The 19846-nt window shown below is 45.5% G+C and overlaps 1 protein-coding gene across 5 annotated transcripts in view; it reads right to left on the minus strand.

The window, feature by feature from the left end:
* The window catches only part of LOC125456304 (endophilin-B1-like), a 50043-nt gene extending 34221 nt beyond the window's left edge, over positions 1 to 15822 (minus strand). For 2 of the 5 annotated variants that reach the window (XM_048539312.1, XM_059648109.1), the window contains exon 1: positions 15677 to 15822. In XM_048539312.1, the coding sequence (XP_048395269.1) occupies positions 15677 to 15739 (63 nt within the window). In that variant the 5' untranslated portion in view covers positions 15740 to 15822. The remainder of the gene's footprint in view (positions 1 to 15676) is intronic. The other 3 variants (XM_059648108.1, XM_048539307.2, XM_048539311.2) reach the window with 2 other exon arrangements.
* Positions 15823 to 19846: the final 4024 nt, after the last annotated feature.

Genomic DNA, 19846 nt, shown 5'->3' on the forward strand with positions numbered 1-19846 from the left:
TGACGGCTCGCTCAGTTATCTATCCACTTCCCCAAGTGCAACCACAAAGGCTAGAGGTGCACCAGGATTTTGCGCTGCAGTACACAAACACAAAACACATTTGGCTGCACAGACAAAATGGTGGATTGTATTGCACCAATCCAAAGAAAATATGATGACCAGAAAAAAAAGAAAGATTTTTCAGAGCTAAGTCCAAACACTTTTAAATGGCTTTTACTGTACAACATTGGGCTATTGAGTGTGAACAAATTAGAATAAAAGGCATTTTCAATATATTTAACGTATCACTGCATTTTTATTTCATTTATTTTCACAGCATGCTCGTAGGCGAAAAACTAGGTTCTTTGGTTTTCTCAAAATCCTGCTGAAGGCAAACTTGTGAGCGGACCTCATAAATCAACCCATTGCAATTTTACTGCATTCTAATTTTGGGCCCATCTTGAATAGAGTTTCTTGCATGGCTTGGCAACAGTCACTAAATCCAAATTATAGTTCCTCGCTGGCCCCTAGAAGTCAAGCCACACATCAAGTTGGTCTCCTTCCTTTGCCAAATCCATAAAACATTCTGCTCGGTCAGAAGTATCACTTTAAAACTCCTTGCTTCCTCAGACAATTGGAAACCAAGCCTTGGGAAATCAAACAGTGAATATAAGGGTGGAAAAACACACAGGCTGAAGTGCAACACAAGATAAACAGTAAGAAGGGTATAAAGAGTGAGTATTGTTGGTATGTTTCCCCCACTTCCCATCTTCTGAAGAGAAACAGTGTTTATGTTTCATGACTTCGGCCTTCAGAGAAAATAAAATCCACTTTTTTTCTTTTTGCAAGAGCAGGGCAGAAAACCAAGCAGTTCCACCAAAAGTATTCTGATGAGCCCTCATGTTTTAAGTTTGGAAAAAAAACATTAAATTCATGAGGCAATAAAATGCCACATTTACCTGAATTCATGTCAGTCTCTCGATTTTAAAAATGGTAGAAATATCTCAGCTTGAATTTAACAGCAGACTATTACCCTGATAATAGCAATTTAGCAGTGACAGGATGATGATTACATTCCTTAGGTCAACTAACTCCACTGCACTATGTTATCATGTACACAACTGATTTGATTTGTCACATAACAACAAAACTCTAAGATGCAGTTTGAGTGATAACAGACTAATTTCTTCTTGCTAAATATTTTCAGTTCTATGGGAAGCTGTTATAGCAAAAAGGAAAATAAACGTGCTAAAATATTCATTTCAAGTCACAGTTGAAAAATGCAATATCTAAACAGTATACAAGATCAATTATGCAGCATAACACAATTAACATACCACTAGCATGTTAGTTAGGAAAAGATAACAAGGTGTAGAGCTGGATGAACACAGCAGGCCAAGCAGCAGGAAAGTTGATGTTTCAGGTCTGGACCCTTCTTCATAAATGGGGGAGGGGAAAGGGATTTGAATTAAAGAGAGAGGGGGAGGCGGATGGAAGATGGATAAAAGGAGCACATAGGTGGAGTGAAGACAAGCAAGTCAAAGAGGCAGGGATGGGGCCAGTAAAAGGTGAGTGCAGGTGGGGGTTGGTCAGTCCAGGGAAGATGGACAGGTCAAGGGGACGGGAATGAGGTTGGAGGATAGGAGGTGGGATGAGTGGATAGGTGGGAGAAAGGACAGGCAGGTTAGCGAGGCAGGGATGAGCTGGGCTGGTTTTGGGATGCGGCAGGGGGAGGGGAGATTTTGAAGCTTGTGAAGTCCACATTGATACCATTGGGCTGCAGGGTTCCCAAGTGAAATATGAGGTGTTGTGCCTGAAACCTTCGGGTAGTATTGTTGTGGCACTGGAGGCGGCCCAGGATGGGCATGTCGTGCAAGGAGTGGGAGGGGGAGTTGAAGTGGTTCGTGACTGGGAGGTGGAGTCATTTGTCACGAACAGAGCATAGGTGATTCACAAAGTGGTTCCCAAGCCTCCGCTTAGTTTCCCCAATGTAGTGGAGGCCACAACGGGAACAGTGGATACAGTATACCACATTAGCAGATATACAGGTGAACATCTGTTTGATGTGGAAGGTCTTCTTGGGACCTGGGATGGAGGCGTGGAGGTAGTAGTAGTACTTCTTATGGTTGCAGGTAAAAGTGCCGGGGGTGGTGGGGCTGGTGGGGGGTGTGGAACAGATAAGGGAGTCACCGAGAGGGTGAACCCTCCGGAAGGCAGATAAGGATGGGAAGGGAAAAATGTCTTTGGTAATGGGGCCAGATTGCAGATGGCAGAAATGCTGGAAGATGATATGTTGGATCGGGTGGTTGGTGGGGTGGTACGTGAGGACGAGAGGGAATTCTGTTTTGGTTGTTATTGCGGGGAGGGGGTGAGGGAGGAGTTGCAGGAAATGCGTGAGACGTGTTTGAGGGTATTTTCGACCGCTGTGGAGGGAAAGTTGCAGTCCTTGAAAAACGAGGACATCTGGGATGTCGGGAAGTGGCATGCCTCATCTCGGGAGCAGATGCAGTGGGAGGCAAAGGAATTGGGAATAGGGGATAACATTTTTGCAGAAAAGTGGGTGAGAGGTAGTGTATTCTAGGTAGCTGTGGGAGTCTGTAGGCTTGAAATGGATATTGGTTTCTAGGTGGTTGCCTGAGGCGAAAACAGAGAGGTCCAGGAAGGAGCGAGAAGTATCGGAGATAGTCCAGGTGAACTTAGTCGAACGTAGAACATTACAGTGCAGTACAGACCCTTCAGCCCTCGATGTTGCGCTGACCTGTGAAACCAATCTGAGGCCCATCTAATCTACACTATTCCTTTAGTCTCCATATGTTTATCCAATGACCATTTAAATGCCCTTAAAGTTGGCGAGTCTACTACTGTTGCAGGCAAGGCATTCCACGCCCTTACTACTCTCCGAGTAAAGGCCTACCTCTGACTTCTGTCCGATATCTATCACCCCTCAATTTAAAGCTATGGCCCCTCGTGCTAGCCATCACCATCTGAGGAAAAAGGCTCTCACTGTCCACCCTATCTAATCCTCTCATCATCTTGTATGTCTCTATTAAGTCGCCTCTTAACTTTCTTCTCTCTAATGAAAACAGGCTCAAGTCCCTCAGCCTTTCCTCTGAGGCCATCCCTCCATACCAGGCAACATTCTGGTAAATCTCCTCTGCACCCTTTCCAAGCTTCCACATCCTTCCTATAATGCGGCGACCAGAATTGCACGCAATACTCCAAGTGTAGACACACCAGGCCTTTGTACAGCTGCAACATGACCTAATGGCTCCGAAACTCGAACCTCTACCAATAACACCTAACACACCGTATGCCGTCTTAATAACCCTATCAACCTGGGTGGCAACTTTCAGGGATCTATGCACATGGACACTGAGATCCCTCTGCTTGTCCATATTACCAAGAATCTTACTCTGTATTCCTGTTACTCCTTCCAAAGTGAATCACCTGACACTTGTCCTCATTAAACTCCATTTGCCACCTCTCAGCCCAGCTCGGCAGCTTATCTATGTCCCTCTGTAACCTGCAATATCGTTCCGCACTATCCACAACTCCACCGACTTTAGTGTCATCTGAAAATTTATTAACCCATCCTTCTACACCCTCATCCAGGTCTTTTATAAAAATAACAAACAGCAGTGGTCCCAAAACACATCCTTGCAGTACACCACTAGTAACTGAACTCCAGGATGAACATTTCCCATCAACCACCACCCTCTGTCTTCTTACAGCTAGCCAATTTCAGATCCAAATCGCTAAATCACCCTCAATTCCTTATCAAACGCTTTACTGACATTCATATTCACCACATCAACTGTTTTACCCTCATCCATCTGTTTGGTTACCTTCACAAAGAACTCTACCCTTCACAAAACCGTGTTGAATATACCTAATCAAATTATTCCTTTCTGGATGATTTTAAGTCCTATCTCTTATAATCCTCTCCAACACTTCACCCATAACTGAAGTAAGGCTCACTGGCCTATAATTACCAGGGTTGTCTCTACTCCCCTTCTTGAACAAGGGGACATTTGCTATCGTCCAGTCTTCTGGCACAACATAAAGATCGAAGCCAAAGGCTCTGCAATCTCACCCCTAGCTTCCCAAAGGATCCTCAGATAAATCCCATCCGGCCCAGGGGACTTATCTATTATCAATACTGTCGAGGAGAAAAACTTCAGGTTGGGGTGGAAGGTGTTAGTGAAGTCGCTGAACTGTTTGTGCTCCTCGTGGGAGCATGAGGCGGTGCCGATACGGTCATCAATGTAACGGACAAAGAGATGGGGGCATAGGCCAGTGTAGCTTTGGAACAGGGACCGTTCCACGTATCTTATGAAGAGGCACGCATAGCTTAGGCCCATGTGGATACCCACGTTTTGCCTCCGTTCTGCACACAAGACAGATCACCTGGGGAAGCAAACTATTTCATAAAGATCACATACAGAATCTTCTACTAACAGGAGCTACTTTGGACAAAAGAAACAAGCGTGTAGTTAGATGGGACACTTTTTGGCAAATGGCACAGGATTCCAAAATAAGGTGACAAGTGATAAGACAAAAGAAGCTTGACCTGAGATAAGTGTCCTTTGAACATGACACAGAAATGAACAGCATTTTGAAGCAAAACACTACGCACATTATCTAGAAAATTAACAGATGTCTAGTTTCAATCCATAAACGAAAAACAGACGGTGAAATTATCTGTGTCATAACCACAAGTGCAAAGCTTGCCACACCCTATGATTTCAAGAGCTAGTCAAAAATTAAACCAGTATCAACAAAAGCAGACATAACAACCAATATTCAGAATTAAAATTATGCATACTGGCAAGCGAAACAAAATAAAAATCAGGAAATGCAAGAAATAGCACGCCATCAGCATTTCAAATGTAAAAACAGCACTTTAAGATGGTGAGCAAGCTAAATAGGTTTTCTGTTCCTTATTCAGAGAACCATTTTACTGACTTTACATTTTCAGGAAATGTCCTGTATTGTGAAGGTTTGGTGAATTTAAATGCACACTACTGTAACAACACTTTGCATTTATCAATGAAGAAAATGCCACGACATTTCACAGAAAGGACAAGAAAAATTATGAATGCCAGCCAAAAGAAGTACTGGGAGGGGATATCCACAGGTTTGATCAAAAACAGCAGCATTTTATGAAGCATATTGGAAGAAGGTGGAAAGACACCAGGAATTTAGGGGAGGAAAGATGTGTGGTGACTAGTTGACAAGATACAACTGTCACAATGAAGGGATTGGAGGAATGGAGAATTTGGGGTGGAAGATTGCTTGGGGCTAGACAAAGTGATTTAAAGATAATGAAGATTTTAAATCTGAAGTATAAGAGGATCAAGAGCTGAAGCAGGTCAGCAAGAAAACAGCTGACCAGGATTAAAGGGTAGAACATGGCATATCAAGCTGAACTTTAGATGAACAGTTATGAAGGGTGGAGAATTAAGATTGACCAGGAACAACTGGAACTCAATGACCAGAAATGGATGAGTGTTTCAGCAAAGTTGGAACTATGGATATAAATATGTACTCAGAGCTCAGGGGCAAATACAGTGCCGAAGTTGCAAAGAATCTGGAACCATGGGAGGCAGTTGCCAGACAGAATATTGGAATTGAAGGAAAGGGCAAGAAGTGTGTGGCCAAGACTGAAGGTAGTATTTTCATGAGGTTGTTGACTTGCTTACTGAGCTGGCCTGTTTTCATTCAGGCGTTTCATCACCATGCTAGGTAACATCATCAGTGAGGCTTCTGATAAAGCGATGCTTTTCTACTCCACTTGGAATTTATACGGTCTGATCCGTTAAGACGAGTAATGTCATTTCCGATTTTGATTTGTATAGGTTTGTATAAGAGGTCCAATTCTATATGCTTGTTGAATGCATTATGGGTTAGAACATAGAACATAGAACAGTACAGCACAGAACAGGCCCTTCAGCCCACAATGTTGTGCCGACCATTGATCCTCATGTATGCACCCTCAAATTTCTGTGACCATATACATGTCCAGCAGTCTCTTAAATGACCCCAATGACATTGCTTCCACAACTGCTGCTGGCAACGCATTCCATGCTCTCACAACTCTCTGCGTAAAGAACCTGCCTCTGACATCCCCTCTATACTTTCCACCAACCAGCTTAAAACTATGACCCCTCGTGTTAGCCTTTTCTGCCCTGGGAAATAGTCTCTGGCTATCAACTCTATCTATGCCTCTCATTATCTTGTATACCTCAATTAGATCCCCGCTCCTCCTCCTTTTCTCCAATGAAAAGAGACCGAACTCAGTCAACCTCTCTTCATAAGATAAGCCCTCCAGTCCAGGCAGCATCCTGGTAAACCTCCTCTGAACCCTCTCCAAAGCATCCACATCTTTCCTATAATAGGGCGCCCAGAACTGGACGCAGTATTCCAAGTGCGGTCTAACCAAAGTTTTATAGAGTTGCAACAAGATCTCACGACTCTTAAACTCAATCCCCCTGTTAATGAAAGCCAAAACACCATATGCTTTCATAACAACCCTGTCCACTTGGGTGGCCATTTTAAGGGATCTATGTATCTGCACACCAAGATCCCTCTGTTCCTCCACGCTGCCAAGAATCCTATCCTTAATCCTGTACTCAGCTTTCAAATTCGACCTTCCAAAATGCATCACCTCGCATTTATCCAGGTTGAACTCCATCTGCCACCTCTCAGCCCATCTCTGCATCCTGTCAATGTCCCGCTGCAGCCTACAACAGCCCTCTACACTGTCAACGACACCTCCGACCTTTGTGTCGTCTGCAAACTTGCTGACCCATCCTTCAATTCCCTCGTCCAAGTCATTAATAAAAATTACAAACAGTAGAGGCCCAAGGACAGAGCCCTGTGGAACTCCACTCACCACTGACTTCCAGGCAGAATATTTTCCTTCTACTACCACTCGCTGTCTTCTGTTGGCCAGCCAATTCTGTATCCAAGCAGCTAAGTTTTCCCCTGTATCCCATTCCTCCTGACCTTCTGAATGAGCCTACCATGGGGAACCTTATCAAATGCCTTACTGAAGTCCATATACACCACATCCACAGCTCGACCCTCATCAACCTTTCTAGTCACATCCTCAAAAAACTCGATAAGGTTTGTAAGGCATGACCTACCCCTCACAAAGCCGTGTTGACTGTATTTGATCAAGCCATGCTCTTCCAGATGGTCATAAATCTTATCCCTCAGAATCCTTTCTAACACCTTGCAGACGACAGACGTGAGACTTACCGGTCGATAATTGCCGGGGATTTCCCTATTTCCTTTCTTGAAGAGAGGAATTACATTTGCCTCTCTCCAGTCCTCAGGTACGACTCCAGTGGAGAGCGAGGATGCAAAGATCTTCGCAAGTGGCGAAGCAATTGCATTTCTCGTTTCCCAAAGCAGCCGAGGACAAATCTGATCGGGGCCTGGCGACTTGTCAATCTTAATGTTTGACAAAATTTTCAGCACATCCATTCCAGCATGCACACCTGCTCTTCAAAGGTTTCATTCACTACACAGGTCGTTTCTTTCGTAAAGACAGAAGCAAAAAACTCATTTAGGGCTTCCCCTACCTCCTCAGGCTCCACACACAAGTTCCCTATGCTATCCCTGATCGGCCCTACTCTTTCTTTGACCATTCTCTTATTCCTCACGTAAGTGTAAAATGCCTTTGTGTTTTCCCGGATTCCTTCTGCCAAGCCTTTCTCGTGCCCCCTCCTGGCTCTCCTCAGACCATTTTTGAGCTCCTTCCTTGCCTGCATGTAATCCTCTCTAGCTGAACTTGACCCTAGCTTCCTCCACCTTATGTAAGCTACCTTCTTCCTTTTCACTAGAAGCTCCACCGCTCTCGTCATCCAAGGTTCCTTAATCTTACCCCTTGCCTGTCTCAGAGGGACATATTTACTCATCACTCCCAACAACTGTTCCTTAAACAGTCTCCACATGTCTATAGTTCCCTTACCATGGAACAACTGCTCCCAGTCCATGCTTCCTAACTCATGTCTAATCGCATCATAGTTTCCTCTTCCCCAATTAAATATCCCCCCATTCTGCCTAATCCTCTCCTTCTCCATAGCTATGTAGAATGTGAGGCAGTTATGGTCACTATCACCAAAATGCTCTCCCACCACAAGATCTGATACCTGCCCCGGCTCGTTTCCGAGCACCAAGTCTAGAATGGCCTCTCCCCTCGTCGGCCTGTCAACGTACTGCGTTAGGAAACCCTCCTGAACACACCTTACAAAAACAACTCCATTCAAATCTTCTGCTCGAAGGAGGTTCCAATCAATATTAGGAAAGTTAAAGTCACCCATTACAACAACCCTACTGCGTGCACACTTTTCCAAAATCTGTCGACCTATGCTTTCTTCAATCTCCCTGCTGCTATTGGGGGGCCTGCAGTAAACCCCTAACGAGGTGACTACTCCCTTGCTGTTCCTAATTTCCACCCATACTGACTCAGTAGGCAGATCTTCCTCGACAAAGGAAGCTTCTGTAGCTGTGATACCCTCTCTGATTAGTAGTGCTACACCCCCTCCTCTTTTTCCCCCCTCCCTATTCTTTTTAAATGTTCTAAACCCTGGAACATCCAGCAACCATTCCTGCCCCTGAGAAACCCATGTCTCTGTTATAAGCACCATGTTGACCACCATGTCTCTAGGAATTCTTGTGCGTTTCTATGTTGGGTTACTATGGGGCAATGTGACCATTGTCTGACCAATGTAATGTTTGTGATAACCATTGCATGGTATTTTGTAAACTATGTTGGTTCTGCATGTTGTGGGAATGGGGTCTTTAATCCTTGCTTTTGTCATTGAGTGGCTGTGGATTTGTGTGCTACCATGATTCTTCGTGGTCGTAGGAGTCTCATTGCCACTTCTGGTATGTCCTTGTTGATGTAGGGCAGTGTAGTCAGTGTGTCAGGGCAAAGTGTGTCCTTTTGATGTCTAATTATTAGGCAATTGCGGATGAAGTTGTGAGGATATCCGTTCGTAGCAAAGATTTTGTATAGGTGCTCTTCCTCTTTCCACAGCAACCATCTCAAATGTCCACAAACAAAGCTGTGTTGGGACACTATTCAAATGAGCCACCGCTCACTGAAACACACCAGAACTACACAGGAATGAGGAAGAGCCACAAGCAATACAATCGGACAGACAGGAAGGAAACTAGCTATCAGAATACACAAACATCAGTTAGTAGCAAAACGACACAACGAACTTTCCTTAATATCAATACACTTGGACAATGAAGGCCATCAGCTTAACTGGGACAACATAATCACAGCAGCCTAAGCCAAACACCGACATGCAAGGAAATTCCTAGAGGTATGATTCTCAAGCCATAATGCAAACAAACAGAATTGGACCCCACGTACAAACTCATACAGAACAAAACCGGAAATGACAGTACTTACTACAACAGACCGGACTGTATAAATTCCAAACAGTGTAGAACAACACTGCTTCTTAGGCCTGTGATGACATTACCCAGCATGATGATGAAATGTCTGCACGAAAACAAGCCAGCTCAGGGGGCAACTCAACAATCTACCCCACAACCCAAGCCACAGATCTTTGCTAAAAACCTTAAACTGTGTTTTCATCTTAGGAATATTCACTTTACAAAAATGTAGCTGAAGAAAATCCTGACTTATCAAGACAGCTAGCCAGCATCCTGACAACACTTCGGTACTGAAGGTATCAAAAGAAATAAAAGAACCAGGTATTATCAGCATACCTGCAGAGACTACCCCAATCAGTAGACACTGTTGCAAAGGGGATGCAGGTTAAGTGTGGAAAAGATGTTGACTAAACAAAGATCTTGATGGACTTTGGAACTAATAATTCTGGGGCAGTAAGGGAAGCCTTTGCTCAAGAGATTTTCTGCTGTTGAATGGACACTTAAGAGTATAACCAAATAATATTGAACTGTGGAACACGGATGAAGAACTGTGCAACACAGAAGACAAATTTCAGGGCGTGTGTGTGGTCAAATACTCAAAGGCTGCAGAAAAGTCACGGAAAAGGGGGATACATAATGCACAGCCTGTGAAAGTGGCAACACTCAGCAGAGATAGAAGCCTAGTACTTTTTTTTGTTAGACAAGCATGGCTGAATTCTTGGATTCCTCGTGAAGCTTGTGTACCCAATTATGACTGGTGTGGTGCGTTTTCTGCAGTTGGTAGAAAATGTCAAGAAAGCTGCTTAAAAGACCCTAATCCACCTTTACTCTTAAAAGGCAGTGTCCCACTTCACTTGACTCGACCAACTCATGGCTACATGAGCGCATCAAATAGAGAATCTTGACAAATCAGTGATGGCAGATTAACCTATTGTTTTTCAGTTTCTAGTCTGAAGAAAATAGTCAACTTCAGTGGGGGACCCACACACCCATCCAGTCATTACCAAGAAAGAATGGGACATTCTCTGATTAGCAGACAGTTTGCAGAAATCATAAAACGAAAATAATTTGCATGCATCGTACTATTTACTGCTGAGTTGCTAGCTGGTGATTATGCACTATTTCAGAAGTCTCCAAAAATATACAAACGAAGAAAGTCATACAGTGGAACCTCTGATACCAAAGCCCGCACCACCCAATCACAGTACTAAACACTGCAGCAAGGTTTCTGCCTTGCTACTGTAGTTTACTGAGTGTATCTATTTTGATTTGTAGGCTGTGTCTTTCTCACAAATTGCTTGCGTACTTTCCTTTGTAATATCAGCAAAACGGCTACAATACATTCAGTCCCTTCATCTAAGGCATTAATACGGACTAAATAGCTGAGGTCCTAGCAGTGATCCCTGAAACACTCCAATAGAGACAGTTTGCCATCTGGCAAAGGCCCCTTTAGCCCAATTCTGTTTCCTATTAGTTTGCTCATCCTCTATCTGTGCCAATGCCACAAACTCTTATTGTCAGTAATCTTGTATGTGGCACCTTATCAAATGCCTTTTGGAAATCCAAATCCACTGGATTTATTGCTTTCCCTTTATCAATTCTGCCTGTTACATCTCAAAGACCTCTGATGAAATTTGTCAAACACAATTTCAAAAATTATGGCCATAAATAAAGCAATCAGTATATTTTACTTTTCATGAAAACATGTCGACTCTGCCAGATTGCACTGATTTTCTAAAAGCCCTGCTACTACTTTAATTGTGAATTCCAAACTTTTTGCAATGTTAGGTTAACTCCATTCATTGAACTTAACTTAACTCATGAGGTTAATATGATTTCACTCCATATGATACAAAGAAATGGCAGAAGACATTGGATAGGGCAAAGGCTATGAGCCCTGACAACAGAACTAAAAAAATAATGCTCCTGAACTAGCTGCATCCCCAGTCAAGCTTCAACATTTGAATCCTGCCAAACATTTTGAAGGGAAATGGGTCTAGTGCAGGCAGGTGGAGCCGGTTTAACTGGGATATGGTTAGCATGAACTGGTTGGATCGAAGGGTTTGTTTCTGTGCTGTATGACTGCATAACATTTGGAAAAATGTACATGTAAGACCTGCCCAATAAAGGAGGACAGATCCAACCAGGTCAACTAATGCCCCATCAGTTAAGGAAGGGGTTGTTGACAGTGCTATCAAGTGGTATTTGCAAAGGAATAACACACTCAGCTTGGGTTCTGTCAATGCCACACACCTCTGACTTCATTATAGCCTTGTATCAGGCACTGACAAAGGATACTAACCGAACAGCTTAAAAGAGAAGAGAAGAGAGACTGACTCGTCTTGACACCAAAACAGCATTTGACCGAGTGAGGTATCAAGGAGAGCCAGCAAAACTGATGTCAATGGGAATCAGGAGGAAAACTCTCCAGTGGTAGGAGTAATACATAGCTCGAAGAAAAATTATTGAGATTGTTGGGACACAATCATTTCAGCCATGGAATATCACTGGAATTGCTCCATGTAGCCATTTTCGAAACAACCTGTTCAAACATGTTATTACACACCTCTGGGGCAGGTGGGATGTGAACCCTGGCCTCCTAACTAGTGTCCAAGGCCCAGACGTCTTCAGTTGCTTCAGTAATACCTTCCATTGAATGTTTAATGTTATTTACATGACATTATTGGTCAAGTTACTGGATGAGTAATCCAGAACCCCAGGCTAATATTCTGGGGAAGTGTGCCCAAATCCCATCATGGCAGATAGTGAAATTTCAATTCAATAAAAATCTGGAAATTTAAAAAAAAACACAATCTAGCGTACTGACGACCACATAGCAACTACCGACTGTTGTAAAATTGAAAACTGGTTTAATAACATCCTTCAGGGAAGGAGATCTGCTCTCCTTACCTCGTCTGGTCTGTATGCTACTCTAGGCCACAGAAACACAGCTGACTCTTATCTTTCCTCTGGACAAATAAAGTATGGGCAACAAATGCTAGCTGAGCTAGAAACTCATATACCTCATTAAGGACTGAAAACAATAAGACGAGAATTGGAGCTGTTAGCTAAAGATTACACAATGCTCTACATCACTCCAACTCCCCAGGCAACGAAGCAGTCCATGACCTCACACACCAAAACTTGTACAATATCCAAGCTTCGATTTAGTGGTAACTGACATTTGTGCCTTGCAAGAGCCAGGCAACAGCCAGTTCCAACAAAAAGAATCTTACCATCATGTGAGATAACAAAGTGTGGAGCTGGATGAACACAGCAGGCCAAGCAGCATCTCAGGAGCACAAAAGCTGACATTTTGGGCCTAGACCCTTCATCAGAAAAGGGGGATGGGGAGAGGGTTCTGAAATAAATAGGGAGAGGGGGGGAGGTGGATCGAAGATGGACAGAGGAGAAGATAGGTGGAGAGGAGACAGACAAGTTAAAGGGGCGGGGATGGAGCCTGCATTGGTGAGTAAAGGTAGGGAGGTAGGGAGGGGATAGGTCAGTCCGGGGAGGACGGACAGGTCAAGGGGGCAGGATGAGGTTAGTAGGTAGGAAACGTAGGTATGGCTTGAGGTGGGAGGAGGGGATAGGTGAGAGGAAGAACAAGTTAGGGAGGCGGGGACAAGCTGGGCTGGTTTTGGGATGCAGTATGGGGAGGGGAGATTTTGAAGCTTGTGAAATCCACATTGATACCATTGGGCTGCAGGGTTCCTAAACAGAACATGAGTTGCTGTTCCTGCAACCTTTGGGTGGCATTGTAGGAGGCCCAGGATGGACATGTCGTCTAATGAATGGGAGGGGGAGTTGAAATGGTTCGTGACTGGGAGATGCAGTTGTTTATTGCGAACCGAGCGCAGATGTTCTGCAAAGCAGTCCCCAAGCCTCCGCTTGGTTTCCCCGATGTAGAGGAAGCCACCACAGGTACTCCCAAGAAGCTGCTTGGTCTGGTGTGTTCATCCAGCTCCACAGTTTATGTCGGATTCTCCAGCGTCTGCAAGTCTCATTATCTCTCTTACCATCATGCCTTGGCATTCAATGGCATTACCATGTCAAACACCCACCATCAAAACTCTGTGGTTACTGGAGACTAGAAACTGAACTAGCCATATAAATACTACAGCAACAAGAGATGGTCAGAGGTTAGTAATTCTGCAGTGATTAACACTTTGTTTCTCAGTGGCTGCTCATCATCTACACAAGTCAGAAAATTGATGGAATATTCCCCACTTGCCTGGATGTACGTTGTTCCATCAAAACTGAAGGAGCCGATCCAGAACAAGGCAGCCGACCTGACTGGTGCACCATTCACCACCTTAAACTTACACTCCCTCCACCACTGATTCACTGCAGACTGATGGGGGACCTGATTGAGGTCTACAAAATCATGAGAGGTATACACAGGGTGGATAGCAAGAAGTTTTTACGCAGAGTGGGGGACTCAATTACTCGGGGTCATGAGTTCAAAGTGAGAGGAGGAAAGTTTAAAGGAGATATGCGTGGCAAGTTCTTTACGCAGAGGGTGGTGGGTGCCTGGAACGTGTTGCCAGCGGAGGTGGTACGTAGACACGATAGCATCTTTTAAGATGTATCTGGACAGGTACGTGGATCGGCAGGGAGCAAAGGGATATGGACCCTTAGGAAATAGCTGATAGGCTTAGACAGAGGATCTTGATCGGTGCAGGCTTGGAGGGCCGAAGGGTCTGTTCTTGTGCTGTAATTTTCTTTGTTCTCTATTCACCAAGGCTCCTTTGACAGCATCTTCCAAATTGTGAGCTGTACCTCCTTGACGCAGAAGGGGAGGTGATGCATGAGATCATCACCACCTGCGAGTTCCACCCCAAGCTGTGTACAATACTGATCCAGACCTATACCAAAATGGTCACTGAATCAAAGTCCTAACAACATTGTAGGTATACCTACACCTCAACAGCTGCAGTGGTTCAAAGAAAACAGCTCACTATCACCTTTGCCATCGACAGACACTCATTTTATGACCTGTGGGTGCAGTGATTCAGAAACCAAGAGACAAGTAAGCCTTCAGTTTTTCTCTACTGAAATCAGTTGGTCCCTGGTTGTTCCACAATTAATGTGATGCTTTTAAGGTATGTTCCCACAAAAATACCAATTACTTGTTCAAAATTTCTGCCATATCATTATTTCCCATTATTAACTTCCTAGCCTCACCCATGAAGGAACCAAGAACCAATGTTTACTTTAGACACTGATTTCTTTTCTGCATGGTTGCAGAAGCTCTATGTATCTGGTTTTATGCTTTTTTGCTAGTTTGTTTTTAATCTAATGTCTCCCTAATCAATGGCAAAATTTTAGAAACCAAAAACAATCTCTCTCTCCACACCCCCCACTCCCATCCCAGACCAATAATCTTTTTGGAGCAGATAATGGGAACTGCAGATGCTGGAGAATCCGAGATAACAAAGTGTGGGGCTGGACGAACACAGCAGGCCAAGCAGCATCTCTGGAGCACAAAAGCTGACGTTTCGGGCCTTGGTCCTTTTTGGAGCATTGCCTTTCAATTTGATACTATCCATAGTTCGGAAAAATTAGAAATGCTGAAAAATCTTTTAAAAAATGTACAACAACAAACAAAAGAAATATGCTGCAGTTAAAAGGGAGAGAAAGGCAGGTTCATGCTTTGAGTACGCTGGACACTTTCTCTAGAGAACCTGACACAGTGACTACACCCCACATCAAAATTCCAGACACAACAGGAGTTCTCCCTCATACACAGAGATGAGACAGCGTGGATCTGGAGGAACACAGCAGGCCAGGCAGCTTCAGCGGAGCAGGAAAGTTGACGTTTCGTGTTGTATTCCATCCCTTCTAATTTGAATTTGAAATGCCTGGAGCGAAAGCGCGTTTGTTTGGGAGGGAGAGATTTATTTTCCCCTGTTTTAGATGGAAACAGACTGTGGATTTTTTTATAATTACCAGTTGTCCGAGCGACATAAACCCAGCAATTTACTCGTTGCAATATCACCAGGAACTGGGCTGGGAGGGAGAGAGAGAGAGAGAGAGAGAGAGGGACGGACCCCACTCTTCGCCGCCTGGCTACATGGAGGTTGTCATTTTACAACCGTGTCCAGGGGGTAAGTGAAGTGGGGGCGGGGCGGTGGTGACCTACTGCCCAGGTCTCTGCCCCCGCCCGATGAGCCTCGGGGCCTGTCAAACCGGCCCGCACGCTCCCCCTAACCCGAGACCGGGCCTTTCAGCGACATCCAGGCCCCGGCTGTAAACTCCTATCTGGGGCCTTTACCTGAACGGCACGGCTGAGGAAGGTCCCGGCTCCAGCCGCCAGTTTCTTCACGTTAAAGTCCATGGCGTCACCAACGATGTCAGGCTCGCCTCGAGCCGCCACATACAGACAGACACAGACCCAGCCAATCACCGCCCTCCGCCCCGCTCGACCAATCACAGTTCGGATTCCCCCCCGCCACAGCCTTGACCAATCACCTCCACCCTCCGCCGGAGAACCAATCGGTATTCCACGGTCCGGCGCCCGTGTTGACCAATTACCGCCCTATTCCGCAGGAGAGCCAATCGGAAATCGGCATCTTTCTCCGATGTTGACCAATCATCACCCCTTTCGCCGGAGAACCAACCAGTAGTCCGATGCCTGCCCCAGTGTAAACCAATCACTGGTTAAACCAATCATCGTCTAGTGTCCCGACCCAGGAAAGAGCTTTCACCCCGCCTCCGCAGGAAAACCAATCACCACTTGCAGCCCTGCCACGGATTTAACCAATCATTATCCCCTCAGGTGGGAAGCCAATTACCGTCAGAGCCCTGCCCTAATATTAGCCAATCGGCGTCTACTCGATTGTCATGCAATGTAACACGGCACAAGTATTGACCAATAGACGTCTATCTCAGACAACGAACCAATAAACGAGGGGATCCCGCCCCCAGGACTAACCAATCATCACCGGGTTCATTAATCAACCAATCAACATCCTGGAGCCTACCCTGAATTAACCAATCAATACGACCTGTTGTTCATTTAGCAACACCCAACCGTAACAAGAGCGAAATAAAAACCGGAAGAAGAGCAGCGGTTGGAAATCAGAGACAAAAAAATTTATTGAAAAGGCTCAGCAGGTCTGGCAGTATCTGTGGAGAGAAACACAACAACATAGAGCCTTTCGTGCAGAGCCAACAGATAATGGAGTGGCGAATACAGCCCTCCCTCCGGAGATGCCTAACCTGAAGAAGTTACCTTCCTCCCTTCGGACCAACCTCAGGGGATCTCTCTCCCACTGCAACTCCTCCCCACCCAGCTTCGCCTCTACCCCTCTCTCCCTATTTATTCCAGAACCCTCACCCCATCCCCCTCTCTGATGAAGGGTCTAGGCCCGAAACATCAGCTTTTGTGCTCCTGAGATGCTGCTTGGCCTGCTGTGTTCATCCAGCTTCACACTTTGTTATGTCGGATTCTCCAACATCTGCAGTTCCCATTATCTCAGATAATAGTGGACAAGGTTAGTTTGTTTTAGAACGAGCTGTGAATGATACAATGAGTCATATCGCATTCTTCAGACCTGTAACTAATTCATGGTTTCCATGCAATTGTTTGGAAAAATCTTGCAAAGTTACAGGGATTGGGCAGAGCAGTGGCACTAACTGAATACAATGGGCCAAAATGCCCCTCTGTGTTGTATATTACATTATCCGTGTCTTTCCCAAATGCAGGTCGTTGGCTCTTCCATGTCTTTCCGTCACTGCTCAAAATACACAGGAGTAGTGGGTAAATTCAATCTGAAAACCGCTGAACATCCGAGGTGGGGGGGGGAACAATCACCAGTGCTGCCATTGAGTGAAAACATGTCCTGTAGATGGCAGAGATAATCATCTCCAAACCATCCCCAATCTCATCAAAGATAATATAACTCATCCGCCTAGCCGAACTTGTCCTCACCCTCAACAACTTCTCTTTCAATTCCTCCCACTTCCTACAGACAAAGGGGGTGGCCATGGGCCCCAGCTATGCCTGCCTCTTTGTAGGTTACGTGGAACAGTCCCTCTTCCGCACCTACACAGGCCCCCAAACCCCACCTCTTCCTCCGGTACATTGATGACTGTATCGGCGCCGCCTCTTGCTCCCCAGAGGAGCTCGAACAGTTCATCCACTTCACCAACACCTTCCACCCCAACCTTCAGTTCACCTGGGCCATCTCCAACACATCCCTCACCTTCCTGGACCTCTCAGTTGCCATCTCAGGCAAACAGCTTGTAACTGATGTCCATTTCAAGCCCACCGACTCCCACAGCTATCTAGAATACACCACCTCCCAAAATTCCATCCCCTATTCCCAATTCCTCCGCCTTTGCCGCATCTGCTCCTACGATGAGGCATTCCACTCCCGCACATCCCAGATGTCCAATTTCTTCAAGGACCACAAATTTCCCCCCACTGGTCGAGAATGCCCTTGGCCGTGTCGCCCGCATTTCCTGCAACACATCCCTCACACCCCGACCCGCCACATCCGCCCAAAGAGGAACCCCCTCGTTCTCTCACACTACCCCACCAACCTCCGGATACAACGCATCATCCTCTGACACTTCCGCCATCTACAATCCGACCCCACCACCAAAGACATTTTTCCCTCCCCACCCTTGTCTGCTTTCCAGAGGGACCACTCTCTCCGTGACTCCCTTGTTCGCTCCGCACTCCCCTCCGACTCCACCGCACCCGGAACCTTCCCCTGCAACCGCAGGAACTGTTACACCTGCCCCTACATCTCTCCCCTAACCCCCATCCCAGGCCCCAAGAAGATTTTCCACATCAAGCAGATGTTCACCTGCACATCTGCCAATGTGGTATACTGCATCTGCTGTACCCGGTGCGGCATCCTGTACATTGGGGAAACCAAACGGAGGCTTGTGGACCACTGTGCAGAACACCTCCGCTCAGTTCGCAATAAACAACTGCACCTCCCAGTCACGAGCCATTTCAACTTCCCCCTCCCATTCCTTAGGCGACATGTCCATCCTGTGCCTCCCGCAGCCCGATGGTATCAATGTGGATTTCACAAGCTTCAAAATCTCCCCTTCCCCCACTGCATCCCAAAACTAGCCAAGCCTGTCTCTGCCTCCCTAACCTGTTCTTCCTCTCACCCATCCCTTCCTCCCACCTCAAGCTGCACCTCCATTTCCTACCTACGAGCCTCACCCCTTCCCCTTGACCTATCCCCTCCCTACCTCCCCACCTATACTTTTCTCTCCACCCATCTTCTTTTTTCTCCATCTTCAGTCCGCCTCCCCCTCCCTCCCTATTTATTCCAGAACCCTCTCCCCATCCCCCTTGGTTCAGCATTTCTAACCCGAGATTCAGAAGGAGTGTTAGAAGTTACTTTGCTCAGTGGGTTGCTGTCTTGCCTCAGAACCGAAAATTTCTCTGTTTGTACCTCAAAACAAAAATCTGTGCTTTCTCTGCAGTGCTGTAATGAGGGAATGCCACGCTGTCAAATGTGCTATCTTTTCAACGATATGCCTTTTCAGGTGGATTTTTAAAAATCCTGACTTGGGCCGTGGGTGTGTCTGGCAAGTCTAGCATTTGCTACATACCCTTTGAACTGAGAGACTTGCTGGTGATACTTCAGAGGGCAGTTAAGGGTCAACTACACTACTGTGGGTCTGGAGTTACATATAGGCCAGACCAGGCAAAGGGATGAGTGAACCAGATGGGATTGTTTTTTATATCAATGACAGTCTCCTGACACCGTTACTGAAAATAGTTTTGAATCCCATTTTTTTACGGAATGAATATAAATTGTACTGGCTGCTGACTGCATCCCTAAAGTATTAGACTCAGCCTCAGAATTGCTCGTCGGCGATATTAGCACCGTGCGACCGTCTCTCAATATAAGAAAATCTGTGCTACAATTCATGGAAGATCAGGGTACTCCTCCCTCCGCAATATTTGTCTCTATAGCAACATCACTGAAAATCGATGATCAGATCACTTATCAAATTGCTGGAACTTCCTGTCTGCAAATTGGCACCTACCAAACCGCATTAATATAATAATGACACAATGTGAAGTTCTTAAGTGATTGCAGCATGCCTTTGGATGCCTCAGAGACATTATTTTCATTATATATTATACTTTTAATTTTATTGTTCACATTATGTTATGCATATACTTTATTTTTAATTCTACAGTTTACAAATCTTTTATGTTGTACAGTCGCGAACCATTTCAATTCCCCCTCCCATTCTTAAGATAACATGTCCATCCTGGGCCTCCTGCAGTGCCACATTGATGCCACCCGAAGGTTGCAGGAACAGCAACTCATATTCCGCCTGGGAACCCTGCAGCCCAATGGTATCAATGTGGACTTCACCAGCTTCAAAATCTCCCCTCTCCCCACTATATCCCCAAACCAGCCCAGCTCGTCCCCACCTCCCTAACCTGTTCTTCCCCTCA

This window comes from Stegostoma tigrinum, chromosome 8, assembly GCF_030684315.1.
Source record: "Stegostoma tigrinum isolate sSteTig4 chromosome 8, sSteTig4.hap1, whole genome shotgun sequence".
NCBI lineage: Eukaryota > Metazoa > Chordata > Chondrichthyes > Orectolobiformes > Stegostomatidae > Stegostoma > Stegostoma tigrinum.